At 27.4% G+C, this 13,623-nt stretch overlaps 1 protein-coding gene across 1 annotated transcript; it reads right to left on the reverse strand.

Annotated features, from left to right (window-relative positions):
- Positions 1-9,198: 9,198 nt before the first annotated feature.
- LOC106790269 (chaoptin-like) lies at positions 9,199-12,733 on the reverse strand. Its single transcript, XM_014755042.1, has 2 exons — positions 12,561-12,733; positions 9,199-10,656 (listed from the first exon to the last, which is right to left on the reverse strand). The coding sequence occupies exon 2, from the start codon at positions 10,642-10,644 to the stop codon at positions 9,259-9,261; it is 1,386 nt and encodes a 461-aa protein (XP_014610528.1). The 5' UTR covers positions 10,645-10,656; positions 12,561-12,733; the 3' UTR covers positions 9,199-9,258.
- Between the last annotated feature and the right edge of the window lie 890 nt (positions 12,734-13,623).

Raw genomic sequence — 13,623 nt, forward strand, 5'->3', positions numbered from 1 at the left:
AACTCAGCCATTGCGACGTCATTTCCGGTGACCCCACCGAAAAAAAGTGTTTTCGCGTTGACAGCAGAACTTATAAACGGTGGGGGTTTTTCTGTTGAAAAAATAGGGTCTTTTATTGAATACTTAAAACTAGAAACTGGACGAAGGAAAAAGAAAAACATTAAAATTTGGATTTTTGGCAACGTTTTTAGCAAGAACATTCAAATTTCGCCAAAATTTTCACCACATTTTGGTTTCTTAAAATTCGATTTTATGAAAAAAACGAAAGTCCTTTGTCCAAGTCCTTGTCAATAGTATCACGAAAACGTGTAGCAAATTTCATGAAAATCGGTTAAATAGTTTTCGAGAAATTTTGACAACCGTCTTTAGAAAAAGCGTTTTGAGAAAAACGCGTTTAAAGATTTGAGTGCTGGTATAACTTCCCAGGGCTCTATCTTTAAAACTACTTCTCCTATCGACTTCAAAATTGAATACAATATTCTAGATGAGTTGTAGAATTGAAAAAAAAATAAAAAAAAAAAATTTTGTTGAAAGTCCCAAACCCATGTAACCCCTTAAAGAATTAGTATAGGTTTAGTAATTTATAAAGAATATTATTTCTTGTGCACTTAGAAAGAAAAAGCTTGTCTAATCGTTAGATTGTTACAACGCTTAATGAACAATTTGCGTTGAAGAAATGATAATGTCGATAAATTATTAGCTACACGTATTAATACTTAATCGTTAAATACTAACGTAAAAATCTCAATTCTTTTTAACCTATGATTTTTCCATCATTAAGTTTTAGATAATTTTATGTACATTAAAAGCTTAAGATTTAATAAAACATGATTAATATGAATAACGAAGAAAGATAACTAAATTAGGTTACACGTGTAACAAGAGATTATTCATTAGAAAGTAGTTATCACTAAAAGAATTAATGTACGTAACCAAATTATCTTATCTTCATTTTTTTATTTAATTTATAAATATTTATTTGATATATATTTATGAAGACCATTATTTCTAAACAAAATTACGGTACAGAAAATTAAATTAATAAATTATATTGTACTAGATATATCCAATTTTTTAGATAAGAATTCAATCAAATATTTTGTATTACATTRGACCTGGCCAAAAAGTTAAACAAAAGCTAACACTCATCAAATATTGTTACGAACGATACCAATTTTGTTGGCATAAATGTGATTGTATGCGTTCGATCATTCATGGGATAAATTATTTTTAATAATTTCTTTCTATCTGTTTTTAAATTGTTTTTTCATATTTCTTAAATGTTTAAATATATACAAGAAAGAGAAAATTATTTATTAGAACAAAAATATTAGAAATAATTTTAACATCTTGCGCAAATAATAAAGAAAAATTTAATCCTTGAATTACAGTTAACATATTATTTTTTATTACAGCGTTAAAATCATTATCGAACTCATTACTTTATTCTTGATTATTTACGGTCATATATAAATGCTACAAACACTTTCATAAGATTCTATTATAGATATCTGTGTTTTCAAGGAATTAAGACTACAGCATTAACCAGAATAACACAATTATAAGTTGGTCAAATGTATATAACAATCAATTAATTGTTTATCTCGTCCAAAAATAAAATTATTAATAAATGTGTCACAGGAAAGTTGGATAGGTTAAAAATTAAGAAAGTTATTTCGATCTTATTGAACGTCTCGTCCCTTCATCGGGACTTTTTCAACAACTGAAATTTTATTATGACTTTTTTTGAAAAATACATATTATATAAAACATTAAAAGATATTTATTTAATATTACCTCGATCGTTAATGTTCAGAGTTTTTTTACATATTATTACGAAGACATACATTCTTATATTTTAAAAAATAAACTGTACTTAACATTTACAAATTGTTATATACTAAAACTTATATTCAAACACTTAATCAAAACAATACTGATTCAATCTAGACTAATGTTTAATAGTCTAGATATTCTCTAGGTGCCCTCTGTTATGGTGTTCTATTTATAATTATTAAATTTTAAAATTTCGTTATAGATGATGTTTAAATTATTTATCTCCGTTCTAAAATTGATTGTATTATTGTTTGTTATATGGTACATTTCACTAATATTTCTTTTGTAACAATTCTCTTTTAAATCTAACAGATTTTCCTGTCGCAATATTTTATTCTATTATCCAACAACAATAAATATAACTGTAAAAACAAACAAGGTTTCCTTGAATTACAAATTTATTAATAACGCTTTAAAAAAAATTACATTAATGCTCTATAAAATATAGTATTTTATTGTAAAACTTTTATTGATAAATTCACAAGGATTTTGTACTACGATAATAATATTATACTTGATGGTTAAGAATTTATTTGATTTTTGTAATGAGAAATTATCCTGAATAATAAGCTTTATTTGTTTTTCACGTTTCCGTAAAGAATTAACTAGCAATTCTTTAATGATATTTACTAATCTTCATTGTTGGTAAGGGAACTTCTTTAGGAAGATTTTTGATATTTTCAAATAGAAGACATTGGATGAAATTTTACATCTTTTTTAAAAAAAGAGAAATTTCTTACAATATGTATTTAAGATTTGCTTTGAAGGAAATAGTTTTGTAGTTATATATATTTCTAATATTGTTATTATTATTTTCTCTTTTGTTAAGTCATAGAAACGTGTATTTATTAGAATAATTATTTTGGTTTACTGCATGACATTTTTCCTTATAACTGTTGTAACTGTAATGCCACGTGTTGTGCTTTGTTCAAAGTCTTTGGTTTACAAGCGTTGACTGCAATTTTTAAATCGTAATTTAAACCATAAATGAATTCAGTTAATCCACTTTTCTGTTCCTCAAATAACTTCAATTTCTTTTCCTCTAATGAAAACTTAGGATTTTTAATAATAGATTCTTCTACAAGATTTTGAGCTTGCAGAAATCTTATGTTATAATCTAATATTGAATCCAATCCCTGAATGCATTTATTCCTATTGATTATAGCATTCAAATATATTTCTGGATTTGTATTACATGCGAATAGGGCATCGAAAAATTCCTCTTCTGTCTTAAATTTACAATTATCTATTATTTCTTTTGCCATCCCAACTAATTTCTTTTCATGAACCAATCTGAGGAACGTCATTTTTTCTTTTTTAGAAAGACGGTATAATATCATTTTAAGCTCGTAATTAAAATCTTCTACAGCTTTATTAATTCCGTCGAATACAGGTACAAGATATAAGTACTCCTGTAAAGTAGAGCAACGTTTTTTACCAGGATTAATAAGAGTGAAAGGTGTATAATCCGTTTCCTCGACAAAATTACGAGGGTTTTTAGAAATTGATAATTTTTTTTCTGATTCTAATAAAGTAATTCTAAGTGTAAAATTTTCTATCGTTTCAGACAATTCGTCAATGATTTCAGTAATATCCTTCAGAATTATTTCCAAAGTCATTTCTTTATCATCTTCATTATCTTCCAATACTAATATTCGCTGCATTAATTCTGTTATATCTGAATCATCATTTGACAAAGAAGAAGTATTCATATCGGAGTTTCAATAACTTTTTTCAGTTCAATAAGATAAAATACTCATGTACACAGAACAATTATTTTATACTCAAAGTACAATCTTTCTGGGATTTTTTTTTTATGGTTTATTTGCTGTAGTTTAATCACGTCGTTGTTGTATTGCAGTAGCGATTATCATGAGGATAACGCGAAATTTTTCTATAACTCACAGTTCGATCAATTGAAGTTTTGTTTTACACGGAAAACAGAGATAGCCGAAAGTATAAAGAGAAATTTTACAATAAAGTAGAAGTCTTGTTAAGAAATATATTAAGGAATACGGTTTGAAAGTAAACACAAGAATGAGAATGAGTAAATACAGGAAGTATCCTCATATACCAAAAGCGATGAGAGAGGAGGGGAAAGGCTTTCGGAATTTCTGACTCAAATGGTAGGAATTTGAAAGATTCCTTGTGACAGGAATAAATAAAATAATAATAAAATGTTATCAATGCGTAACTCTTTATGGTTTAAATACTTATCATTATACTTTTACTCATATAATTATTTTCATGTTTTTTTAGTGATTCTATTATATTTGCATTTGCGTTATATAATTTGTATCATATGAAACATGTAATCTTATCCAAATTCTATCTAATAGTAATTCAAATTAATATTTACAAATACAAGCAGTGTAAATAAACAATAGGATTTTTGTATTTTTTGTATTTCTTAGATTAACGGTTTTACTTTCGAACTTTGGGGAGTTCTATTGTCTTCGATGACAGTTTGCTTACGAAATTTTATTGTTGAAATCTGATTCGAAAAACACTGTTTCTAAAGACTTTAACGGAACTCTCTCCTCTATGTAAATATAACTGATTTTAATCGTACCCAAGCACGTACTTATCATAATTATACATTGTAAGCTTTCAAAGACTTGATAGAAGTTATAAGAGACAAGAAAGTTACTTTGAATAGATACATACATCAAATTAGAATCCTTAGTGTTATTAAATGTAAATAAACAGAAAAAATGATGAAATATAATATAAACATTTTTTTATATTTTAATTTTATCCGATAGTTTACACAAGAAAATCAACGATTAAATATATTTATACGTAAAATAAATTACCTATCAAATAAAATTTTAATTGGATAACGTTATGAAAAAACTTGTTCTATTATTATTTCGACATTTGGACGTAACACTATCCTATAGTAAAGACAGATATTTAACTGTAGATTCTATTTCTCTTGAAAGCTTTTTCTGAAAATGAAAAACGCGTTATCAGGCCCTTATAATCGGAATACCGATAAGCACTTTTACAAGCTTTTTAGCGAGCATACCAAGAATGCCATTAATATTAATATTCATGTTTCTTATTTCGTAAAACAAAGCAGTCCAATTTGAAGATCGCAGATGGAATTTGGCCTAATTCTGTTACGAGTGTCATAAAATCATCAACTTCCTTATTATTTTGTTTTTTAATTCGCGTGCTAATTCGTATATTTGTTGTACGGAATGAGAACATGTTTTTTGTTACACGTAGCACCAATGATTCAATAAATTGTGTATTCCTGTAACAAGGAATCTTTCAAACGCCTACCATTTGAATCAGAAATTCCGAAAGCTTTTCCCCTCCTCTCTCATCGCTTTTGGTATATGAAGATACCTCTTGTATTTTCTCATTCTCATTCTTGTGTTTACTGTCAAACCGTATTTCTTAATATATATCTTAACAAGATTTCTACTTTATTGTAAAATTTCTCTTTATACTTTCGGTTATCTCTGTTTTTCTGTATACAACAATACTTTAATCGATCAAACTGTAAATTATAAGAAAACTTCGCGTTTTGTACCTAACATAGTAATAGCAGCGTAGATAACGTTATACAAGAATCGATAAAAAACAAAAAGTAGAAGAAATTAAGATCTTTTACACCAAACAGGAGAAAATGTTTTTAACGGGTCTTGGAGAGAATTTAAAGTAAGTAAATAATAATTATTTTTAACACGAATAGATCTTATTTAATAAAAACTTGAAAATCTATTTAAAACTCTGCCTGACTTGTATCTTATTTTTATTTCAACCGATAAATTCATTAGAAAACACTTTAATAAGCAAACGTCAAAAGAGCAAGATATAAAAAATGATGAAAGAATGAAGAAATCTCCCAAAAGAAATTGGCAAAATCTTTCTGAGAGCATTGATCTATTAAATAACGCGATAAAAAATTTACATCATAGAATTACTGTATTTGAGTCTGAAAAAAAGATATTAGAGCTTGGAAATACTGATTATTCCGAAGAGGTGATAGAACAAGAGATCGGATCTACAGATATCACAGTAAAATTATCAGATGATATTGACAAGCCTTACTTTTGTGTTCATACTCGAGCTAAAGTAATCAATAGTTTAAAGAAACATTTACATCTTATTAATAACTTTGACGGAAGCAATAGATCTGTAGAAGGATTTATTAATGACGTTCAATTGGTATTAAATCTTCTCCCCGAGAAAGAAAAAATATTGTTCATGAAATTAGTTTATGCGAAGAAAATAATTGGCGATGCAAAAATATTACTAGACCAATTTGTAATATCAACAGTAGAATCATTTTTCGAATATCTTCGATACTATTATGGAGATACTAAAATATTTTCGAATGCTATAACTTATAGAAATAGATGCATTCAAGGATCAGAATCAGTATTAACGTATAACAACAAATTTAAACGAGCCCAAAAATATGTTATAGAAGCTATTATGAATAATCCCGCGTTAACAGCATTGCAAAAGAAAACTAATAAGTTAATTGAAACAAAAAATGGATTAAAGGAATATATTGTTGGCTTAAATTACGATTTCAGAATCTTAATTGAATGTTTTTATCCAAGTAATTTAAAAGAGGCACAGAAAATGGCATTAAATATAGAAGAAAAATGGAAAAATAAGTCGTAAGGTGAGCAACAACAGATATATTAATGGATATACAAATAATAATACAAATAGAAATAACAAAGCAAAACTGTCCTCATCTAATAAAAATACTTGTTTTCATATTGATAGAATCAAAGAAAATATGTATAGAACTATATCGTTATGAATTAATTAATAAAAGTTTCATTATAAAATACTAATGTAATAATGTTTTTATCGAAAACTGTATTTGTCCATTAGCAGTCATAAAAAATCCTTTTTTTTTTTATTCCAGCTATTAACATTTGTCAATATTTTTTAATCTATTAGAGAAACCATTTTTAATTACTTAATTGATTAATTAGTCCTTCATCGAAGGATTTTCTTGTATGTACAAAATTTTGATTCTTTTTCGCAATAGAGAGATTCATGATTTTTTGATCGAAAATCGAAGAAAAACATGCCAAGAGCCGCCATATCGTTAATTTTAAAAAAATAATAAAAAAGCTTCAATGGAGGATAAGACTTATTATTATATTAATGATTTATATTTTTTTTTTTATTTTAATTTATCCAGTAAGATGTTCTGATGGTCACCGCGAAGCACTACTTGCGAAATCAGGTCTAACAAAAAGATTGCCATATTTTTGTAAATAAATAATATTTCTTTTCGGAAATTTTATAGAAATCAAGTTGAAACATAATATAAGAACTCTGTTTAATCAGTTGTGTAAAACAAACCTAATCAGTATAAAAAAAAAATTATTAAAAATTTTCTTTTTTTCACGTCTCTGACTGCATCTCAACCTTTATGCGAGGTTATCATAAAAGAACTAGGGGCTGATAGCGAACAAAACCACGCCGATATCTTCCTCTGAAAGGAATCCGCTTGCCTCTCCACCGATAGCCGTCTGTGAGCTCGAGTTATCACTTAGAAATAGTATAAGTCTCTAATTTATCTTAAAGACTTTACCGATATCTGTCTTTGAACTCGGGTTTTTAATTAGAAATAGTCTTAATTACTTAAATATATACTGAGACAGGAATTTTTCTTGTTTTTTCAAGAATAAAAGAGTTTTTTCCTTCACCTGGTGTGGCCTGGGTCAAGTGGCTGTCAGAGCTCAAGGTTTAGACGTTAATAAAATTTGTTAATTTAAATCAGAAATGAATAGTTTGGCACCAGTTTGGTTTTCCCTAACAGAATATATGAGCCGTTTGTTTCTAAAATGGCTTAAATCCATTTATGTTTATAATCGAAATGTTTAAGGGTTTGCATTGGATTCAATTTAAATGTATAGATAACAGATGACATAGTAGAGTCATTTATTCGGGTTTCTAAGGGTGTCAAATTTATAATCCCAATTAGCATAATTGACATTATTTAAAAGATAATATGTTTTGGAAGGCTATAATTGGACTTGTTGAAATATCAGTAAATATTAGCTTGTTCATATATAAACATGTATTGCATTTAATTCAGCTTTGCTAATTAATTCAGCTGACTGAGTGCCATTGTACTAGTCGAACGAAAATATACAGAAGAACGTCCGTTATTTAATCGCAACGTATACTTTTAAAGAAATTTGTTTATCGATTTAACAGTGTATACAAAGATAGCTCTCGAAACCTCGAGTATTCGTATTCGTATTTGTATTCTAATTCTAATTCAAATTGTAACAGTAACTGTGACGTGCATGAAATAAATTTAACAGGACTTATGCCACTTTCAAAATGAACGACACATATAGTTTAAAATAATGGATATTCTTTTGTGTACAAAATTTCAGCCGGCATTTTGTTAATTTTCAAAAAAAATAAAAAAGCTTCGATGGAAGCTTTTACTATTAAACTAATGATTTATATTTTTTGTTTTGTTTTGGATGATCCAGTAAGATGTTCTGATTTTAATTATTTAATAATATTTGAGTCGTGCGACATAGAGGAACGTCTCCTGACAGATTTCCCTGTCACAATTCAAATAAACTGCTACAAGTGTTCAAAATTTCTCTCGCACTCTAGCCTCACTTTGTTAATAATATTTTCGTAAAAATTGTAAAAACTACTTAATGAATATCAATAAATATTTATATTAATACCTTTATATATAAATATACCTTTGGTTTGTTATATTTTATTTTTAGGTACTACTAGATACTTATTCCTCTTATTGTGCCATATTCATTTATCACTATTTATCAATTTTATGTTAGAGCGTGTCGATATTTAGAACTTTATTAAAATAAATAAAATCGGTAATAAAATTAGTTACGAATAATATACAAATATTTCCTGTTTATATTTAAAATTACCCATTTTATACGCTTAGTTTTTTATGGGGTACAACTTGAGCAACTATACTCAACGTGATCAAATGCATATAGATGATACTTTGGAATTTGTTTATCTCTTTTTCGAATCTCATTGTAGCTAAACCTTATTATATTTTTATCAATTTGATATAAAATTTTTAACATTATTTTCACTAAATAACAAAATTAAATAATAAAATTAATAGGAATATGAAGCAATAGGATCAACACTATAATTTATTCATTTGTTTACAGTATNCTTTTTTTCGAATCTCATTGTAGCTAAACCTTATTACATTTTTATCAATTTGATATAGAATTTTTAATATTATTTTCACTAAATAACAAAATTAAATAATAAAATTAATAGGAATATGAAGCAATAGGATCAACACTATAATTTATTCATTTGTTTACAGTATTTTATTTAACAAAGATAATTGTAAGTGTTCACTAATATTATGCCTTTTATATAATAATAGATTATTTTGAATTTAATAAAACACATTTACKTTACACATGTAGCATTATTTATCGATGCCAAATGAACAATAACACTTGAGGGTAATTTTATTAAACTACTCATATCTATTTGTATGAAGGTGTTGTTTCCCAAAACTAAGTGATTTAGACTAGAAAAAGCATTTATAGACATGCTATCGATGCTAGAAAACGGATTCGATTTCAAATTAAGATACCGCAACTCKGTCAAGGTATTCATCCATGTAGTAGGAAGCGCAGTCAGATTATTTTCTGCAAGATCAAGTTTTTGTAACATCCTCAAGTTTAAGAAAGCATCTTTGTCGATTTTTTCGATACGATTACCCCGCAAATTTAATGTCAGCAAATTTAATGTCAGCAAATTTTTTAGATTAGCAAAATAATTTGGCGTAATATTAATAAGCATATTGTAAGCTAACGACAAATTTGTGAGAGAACCTAAATAAGTTAAAAAAGATAGTGAAACAAGAGAATTTCGATCCAAAGATAAACGTTTTAAACGTTTCGCATTTGCTAAGAATCCTGTTGAAATTTCCCTTAATTTGTTTGATGACATATCCAAATCAATGAGATTTCCTTTATTAAGGTACCAAATAGAATTAAGAACATCAGTGCAATTACGAATAGATAATATTGATAGGTTTGTATAACTACTCAAAACACTTCTGAAAATATTATCATTTAAAAATAGCGCATAAATATTATTGGGAAAACCCGATAAGTTTATGGTTCGACGGTTTCTTTCCAAATACAAATACTGCGTTGTCGAAGGTATAAAATTTAATGATTCCAAATTATTATCTGACAAATAAAGATGCGTCAAACGAGGAAATGAAGTTTTTATATATGTCGGAAGAGTTTTTAAGTTATTGTCGCTTAGATCTAAGTGCATGAGATTAGGTAGATTAATTTCTGATGATGCTAAAATACTCTCGTTTGAAATTAATCTATCTAGACTCTTATAATCAACGGAAGTCTCTTTAAGTATTGTTCGAGCTAAATTTAATTTAGTTAATGATTTATGCTTAAATGATTCCAAAAATTTGTTCAATATAGTCGGTACATTGTTTCGTCGAATATTAAGACAGGACAAATTTGGAACAGCTTTGAAAGCATTCGGAGAGATATCAGCGATTTTATTGTCCTCGAGATTAATAGATTTCACGTTGGCGCTGTTGATAAAATTCTCTCTCACTACCTCCAAACCCATATTAACAAGTTGTACATTGTCGCGTTCCTCATTGCCGCATCTATCCATCGGTTCTCCAAAATAAAGACTAAGATCTTCTTCGAATTTTTCCGGATCAATCGATATCGTTATAGCATGTAAACCATGAATGATTTCCATACTTATGATAGCAGCGAAAAAAATAGATGTACTCAAATACCACATTATGAATAAGATCTGCAAAATAAAAAGCAATTTTTTATTTATCAAATTTCCACTTTTCACTTTTGTTAATAACTTGGAACAGTATATTGTTTGAAAATGAAGATAATATAAGAATAACGATGAAAAGTAATACAATTTTAAAGATAAATAATATATTAAAAGATAAATATAGACAAATTTAATTCGTATAAATGGTTATATTTTTATTTATCTAATTTCTAAACCTATTTACAGTGACTCACTTTAATATTCTAACACCATGACTTTTTAAATACGATTCCTCTGCATATCGACTTTGAGTTGAGTTAAAGATTTTTCTTATTTTTACCAAATAATACACTCTTTCTAGTATTCAGAAACGTAAGTCTTATTTGATTAATTAACGACTTATCGACATATTCAGTATCGACATATATAGCAAAATAAAAACGAAATAATACTTACTTTTCGTAACGCAAAAATATTTGGAAACTCTTTTTTTCTACCTCTTTCATTCTAAGAAATTAGTTAGATAGTTTAAAACTTTTTTTTAAAAGCATAATCGTATTAAAAAACTCAGTAAAGGATCACACATCAATTTGGATCGAAAATTGTCATATGTCTTACGTGTTATTAATAAAAAAAACATGAAAAGCCAGAAATATTTGAGTTTTCATATCATTTTTTTAGAAGATATCAAGGTTACCCTCATTTTTTCAAATGAAATAAAGAACAAAAATATTTAAGATTCCAACGTTAGCTGACCTACCGAAAATAAGAATCTTATAAGCGAAAAGAATCTGAAGAAAAGAATTGTTTTCTAAATTTTAACTAAACCCAAGGTAGACATACAAGGCAATCATATTTAAAACGCCATGGTATTTGAATATTAAGGGGGAAGTCATTATATATTTGTTATTGTTGTAATGTATACTTCCACTAAACCCTTTGTAAAGCACGGAACATAATAAAATAATAATAATTTAATTATGTTTTATGTTATAAGGTGGGATTCAAATAACTCTACCGTGTATATTTACGCATCAAAAAGATGGGACACATTTAATACCCCCGTGCCTCAAAGAATTAAATCGTAAAAGCCAGAGATATTAAAAGAAATAAATTTGCACTTCTAGGAAAGCATGTAAAAAACATTTTATTATACACTTAAATTTGTTGTTTTAAGAAATAAGATGGTTCTTATACGAATTGAAATGAGAAACAAATAGTTAAAATATGATAGTGATATTTGATCAATCTTAAAAGTTTGCTTTTCTTACTTGTAAGTTTCGTGCTTGTAGTTATTTGTTCTTATCCGTTCCTATTCTTTAAAAACAGATATTCTATCTGTAGTACTTATCTATCAACTTTAAATCTACCACGTTGATACGTATCATGAGTCATGTGATTCATGATAATATAAGAGAAAGATTCTTGAAGAAATACATTAATCAAGAAACTTTATCTCGAGATTAGATAACTTTCACTTGGAAGAATTGATAGAGATTCGTTTACTGATCACTATTTCAAAAATTAACATTTATTTTACAACAAATTAAGGTTGCTAGCATTTTTTAAATTCTTACTCGATTCGGTTGGTAATTTAATCGAACTATTACTATTGTATTAAGCTAGTTTTTCTAAAAATTTCAATTTAAAAAATGCCTCCTTATCAATATTTTTAAATATATTGTTATTAAAAGACAAATTTGTTCAAAGTCAAAACTGTTAAATCCTGTAAGGTAACAAAAAGTGTGGTTTATATTTGATGAAGCAGTTAAGCCTTTACCAGGGAATTATCTAAAGAATTGTGAGTTGGGGAGTGATGAGATTTGGATGTGAGAAACTAGAGGGGAAGAGGATAGTTAAACTATGAATTTGATTGGAATTCTATTTTAGTGGAGGTAGATGATTAAGAATTAAACTAAGACGCTTACCCTTTTCTGCAGCTGGTGAGATAGGCCTCTGTCTCTGGTTCGATTTACAATAATAAAATAATTCTAATCGCGGGTAATTGAATTTTACTGACTCTCAAATAAGTTATACTCTACTTCTTTTACATTACCGATCAATATTGTTGGACGTTTCACTGATTTTAAAGAATATAGTCTTATTAATTGAAAATAGAATGCAGACTTATTAACTGAAACAGAACCTATTAACTAAAACAGAAATATCGGATTAACAGAAATAAATTATAAGTGTCTTCGCCTTTCTTCCTGATCTTTTTTATAGATCTATTCTTACTCCCACTTCTTTGACTAGTTACTTCGTTGCATAACGAATCGATTTGCAAGATATGAAACTTAGTCTCCTTATTGGGTAGTTACATTGACGCCTACATGACTCATTGGTTTAAGGAATAATCAAAAAGTAGATTTTACCTTTCCGCTAGTGAAGTCCAGACAATTTTGGATCCACGAATTTCTTTAGAGTTTACGCCAATGGGTAGAAAAACTGATCCATTGTCTAATAATTTAAGTGTTTTTTGTGAAATTGCAGTAGCCTTCTTAATAAATGCGAAACATTTAAAACGTTTATCTTTAGATCGAAATTCTCTTTCTTCACTATCGTTTTTAACTCCTTTAGGTTTTCTCACAAATTTGTTAATAGCTTATAATAAGTTTATTGATATTATGTCAGATTTTATTGCTAATCTGAAAAATTTGCAGACATTTAATTTGAGAGATAATCGTATCGAGAAAATTGAAAGAGATTCTTTAACTTGAGAATAATAAAAAAACTTGATCTTCCAGAAAATAATCTGACTACGCTTCCTGCTAAATGGATGAATACCTTGACAGGGTTGCAGTATTTTAATTTGAAATCGAATCTGTTTTCTAGCATCGATAGCATGTCTATACATGCTTACTCTAATCTAAATCACTTATTTTGGGGGAACAACAGCTTCATACAAATAGAGATGAAAAGTTTAATGAGATTACTCTCAAGTGTTATTGTTCATGTGTCATCGATAAATAATACTACATGTGTAACGTA

This window comes from Polistes canadensis, unplaced genomic scaffold (genome assembly GCF_001313835.1).
Source record: "Polistes canadensis isolate GaletaPanama2010 unplaced genomic scaffold, ASM131383v1 scaffold_228, whole genome shotgun sequence".
Classification (NCBI taxonomy): Eukaryota; Metazoa; Arthropoda; class Insecta; order Hymenoptera; family Vespidae; genus Polistes; species Polistes canadensis.